Source organism: Megascapheus bottae, chromosome 10 (genome assembly GCF_031878675.1).
Source record: "Megascapheus bottae isolate mThoBot1 chromosome 10, mThoBot2.hap1, whole genome shotgun sequence".
Taxonomy (NCBI): domain Eukaryota; kingdom Metazoa; phylum Chordata; class Mammalia; order Rodentia; family Geomyidae; genus Megascapheus; species Megascapheus bottae.
This window is the reverse complement of record NC_143518.1, coordinates 7,348,516-7,352,668: the sequence shown is the minus strand read 5'-3', so window position 1 is coordinate 7,352,668 and position 4,153 is coordinate 7,348,516. Positions and strand designations below refer to the sequence as shown.

Sequence of the window (4,153 nt, the reverse complement as noted above, 5' to 3'; positions counted from 1 at the left end):
GCAGGACTAAAGTTCAATGCAAATTTAATCTTGCTTAAGGGAGCATTGTAAAGTAACAATTCTTGGTATTACATGCCTCTTATGATCCATTTCAAACCATAGAGAATTACATTGCTGTGTCACTGTTCCGAAAGACAAACAAATTTGAACAGCTAAACATCTTAAAAATGCACCGAGTTTATGAAGTCTCAAACCAAACTTGAATTTTCTGTACATACTGCTGTCAACTGAAGTTATTTTCTGTACACCACTTCTCTTGCAAACTGCTCTTCTATTTCCCTTCCTTTGACCTAGATAGGCTATGAGACCTAGAGAAAGGGATCACGACAGCTTGTTATTTCTCTCTAGAAAGGCATCTCGAGGTCGACGACCCCACGAGGGAGGTGGGCCACGGTTTGGGCTTCTCTTCTCACCCTTGGACAGCTCCACTCTGACAGGGCAGCCACACGGCGTTCTTCCATCTAGATCTCCAACAGCATCAGCTGCATCTCGGGGATCCTCAAATTCAACAAAAGCAAAGCCAGGAGGGTTTCTAGCAGCCCACACACTTCGGAGTGGCCCGTAATAGCCAAAAGCCCCTTCCAATTCAGTCTTGTTGCCATTGTTTCCGAGATTGCCTACATAAACCTTACAATCCAAAGGACAGGAATCACGATGCATTTCGAGATCGTGGAGTAGAAACGCGGAGGCTTGAACCCACACACCTAAAATGCTTTCCCCGAACTTCTCTGGCTAAGCCACCACAAACAGATGCACCCACTTCCCCGGCGTCTAGTCTTTTAATACGAGTAGACATTTTTCAGAGTTAAACAGGAGATGCTGAATGATCTTGAGAGGCATCAACCAACCAAGCTCTCTTAAACATAGTGCTATTTAGCAGATTTTCATGATCACAGAAATATATAAACTGCTGCTATAAAATGAGCAGTGGACTTCCAGTCATTGGTTCATGAGAGGGGTGACATTGATTAAGATGTTATTCTATTCATAAACTGCTTTATCAAATGGTAACTCCTTTGTACAACTACTTAAAGGAGAAAAAATCCTTAATGAAGATCAAATATTCCAAGAAAATAATTTCACATTTGTGCCTTATCTAATCAGAATTTTATTATGGCTACCATAATGTAAAAAACAAGCTAATAAGCTTTAACAACACATTTCCAATTGTGTTTTCATTTTTTTATTGTCAGGATAATGTATAGAGGGGTTACAGTTACATTCATCAAGTAGTAGGTGCATTACTTGTCACTCATTGATACCCCTTCTCATGTTTTTGTCCCCATTTCCCTCTCCTTACCCCCTCCCAATCATCTTGTTCCTCCCCTCCCCACTTCCCTTTCCTATTTCAAATACAAAGGACCAATATTTCTTGTCATTCAATTCAATTCCTATATGAAAAAGCTTGGAGCTACCTCAGAAATGCTACCCAAAGTTATTAACTGAGCCTGGTGCCATGGGCTCACACCTGTAATCCTATCTACTTCACAATCTGAGGATTGTGGTTCGAAGCCAGCCCATTGCAGGAAAGTTTATGAGACTCTTAGCTCCAATTAACCATGGAAAAAGTCAGAAGTGAAGCCGTGGATGAAGCGGTAGAGGACTAGCCTTGAGCAACAAAGTTCAAGGAGTGTGTCTAGGTCCTGAGTCCAAGCCCTGTGACCTGCTTGAGTAACCTGCACACACACACACACACACACACACACACACACACACACACACACACACACACACACAGAGTACCAGTGAGAGAGCACAAGTAAGAACCAGAACCTTGCCAGAGACTGCTCTTTTCAACGAGACAGGTCTTGTGGTTTCTTGAACTACTAATTGTGCTGCTGAGTGTGCCAAAACTTCAAGGCTCTGAATGCTCTTTTACCTAGGCCATTTTGGAGACTTGTTTTTGAATCTGGAAACCTTGAGAAACAAAGCTGCTCTTGGACAGAAAGAACAGCCTTCTAGAAGAAGCTCAGTGGGAAGCCTGAAGACATTCCATCCGCCTACACACACACACCAGCCCCTTGGGATATGAGGGAGAGGTGAAGTGTGCAAATACACTAATGCCACTTTCTGTTTGTGGCTTATGAACAATGTGATTCTTTGTCTCGGATCTGATTGCCAACCTCCATGAAACAGCAACAGGAGAGTGTATCAACTTGCTAGAAGAGTAAAACCAAAGTCCAGGCCTGACCACCTCACGTTAGCTTGAAAATTCACAATCATCATTACAGCAACTGACTTGACTATAATTACACAGGGCAGTTCAACAAGGCTGTAGTTTATGTTTCTATTCCTGCTAAGTCTAGTAATTTTTGCCATCATCCTTTGTGTTGTTGAAGAACTTTACTGACAGTAAAGTTAATGTGTTTTTGATACTTAGAAGTGTTAACAGATTTTTAATTTTGGATATAGTTATCTTAAAAGGAGTTAAAATCGGTAGGGAGAATATTTACTGTATTTATCACTAAAATTAGAATACAAAGGCCAATAAAAGTTTCTGGCTAAGAAAATTGCAATTTGGAATGCAAAACTAAAGTGATTTAAGGATGATTTAAAGGAATTTGAAAGGCAAAGATGGTGTTTTAGTGGAACTATGCTCCTCATGAGTTGTCTAAAGGAAGTAGTTAATGCAAAATATAAATGGAGAAAACAGCATATATACAAGACTGCAGAGAGGGTTATCTGAGGCTGAAGTTTCAGACTCCCCATTTCCAAGGAGCGTGATACTCTTAGGCAAGTTTTTTATTCAGTCTATTCTTCAGTTATATTGCAAGGATATGAGAATGAATAATGTGATGCTATGTAGCACTTAGGAAAATGTCTAATGAGATTTACAATAGAGCAAAACCTACATACATAAGGCCATATAGTATGATGTTAAATGAAAGACCTCCAGGATATAGAAACAAAAGCCATATAACGAGTGATTGTTGTCCTTAATGTATTATGTTATCTCTCATCTCTTTTGCTGTCCCTTGGTTATCTCATATTGGTACAGTATTTCATCTTGTTATCTGATATATTGTATATATGCGTATTTGGTTATTTGAAATTGGATAGGGAAGGGGGAAAACAAGATGAAGGGCGGGGGTAGGGTGAGGGAAATGGGAACCAAGACAGGAGAAAGGGTATCAATGTTTGTGAAGTAATACACCTTCTATCTGGTGAATATAATGTAACCCTTCTATTAATTACAATAAAAATATATGAAAAAAGAGGGAAATGGGGACCAAGACATGTGAAAGAGTATCAATGTATGGGAATTAATGCACCATCTATCTGGCAAATCTCATGTAACCCTTCTATTAATTACAATAAAAATATATGAAAAAAATATATGAAAAAGGAAAAAAAGAAAAATGTCTAATAAATATTTGCTAATATGTTAGATACTCAGTAAGTCTCATTCAGTTTAAAAGTTGTTGCATGGAAACTACAGCCACAATAGCCCCAAGATAGAATGAAATTTAATTTCTTCTTTTCATAGATAAGAACTTTTCCTAAATGTCAAATCTATTGCCAAGGAAGCCAGGTCTAGCAGCCAGGCTGTCAATCGCACAACCCAGCCCAGAACTATTGGCTTTTTCTCAAGTGTGAGAAGGGAAATTTCCCTTTTTTATAACCATTAGGAAGTTGAAGTGTGAGGTACAATTGGTGGAACATCAAGGAGAGAAGGGTAAATAAATAGAGGTGGGGAAATGCACTCATAATATTCAGTGTACCTATGTGTAAATGCAACTAGGAAAATTGAGATAGTGGGAGAGGTTTGGAAAAGCTGGGGGAGAAGAAAACAGTGACATTAATTAAGATGTATTGTACTCACAAACTGACATGTTGAGTGGAAAGTCCTTTGTAAAACTACTGAAAGATCTGAAAGGAAAAAAGAAGTCCCCATTTTCTTATATCCTCTGCCAAGTCCATTAGCTTCAATTTTTTTTATTGGAAGACAATGGTGTTAGTATATAGGTATGTATAATGTATATTCATAAGGTATAATAAAGAATATATATGTATATACACTACACATGTGTGGTGCACAGATACACTTTATATATGCATATGTACTATGTTATACATATGTTTATACAAAATTATATAGACATTATACACACAGGTAAATTGTGTAATACTTTATTTAAATCATGTTGTCAAA

General features: G+C 38.2%; 1 protein-coding gene across 1 annotated transcript; it reads right to left on the bottom strand.

The window, feature by feature from the left end:
- Nucleotides 1–321: 321 nt before the first annotated feature.
- LOC150057367 (serine/arginine-rich splicing factor 3-like) lies at nucleotides 322–660 on the bottom strand. The gene has a single exon (XM_090339991.1). It carries the CDS (start codon nucleotides 658–660, stop codon nucleotides 322–324), a length of 339 nt encoding a protein of 112 aa, XP_090196117.1.
- Nucleotides 661–4,153: the final 3,493 nt, after the last annotated feature.

Bases quoted from the DNA above. Each gene is read 5' to 3' on its own strand.
- LOC150057367 (XM_090339991.1), bottom strand. From the start codon at position 660: ATGCATCGTGATTCCTGTCCTTTGGATTGTAAGGTTTATGTAGGCAAT.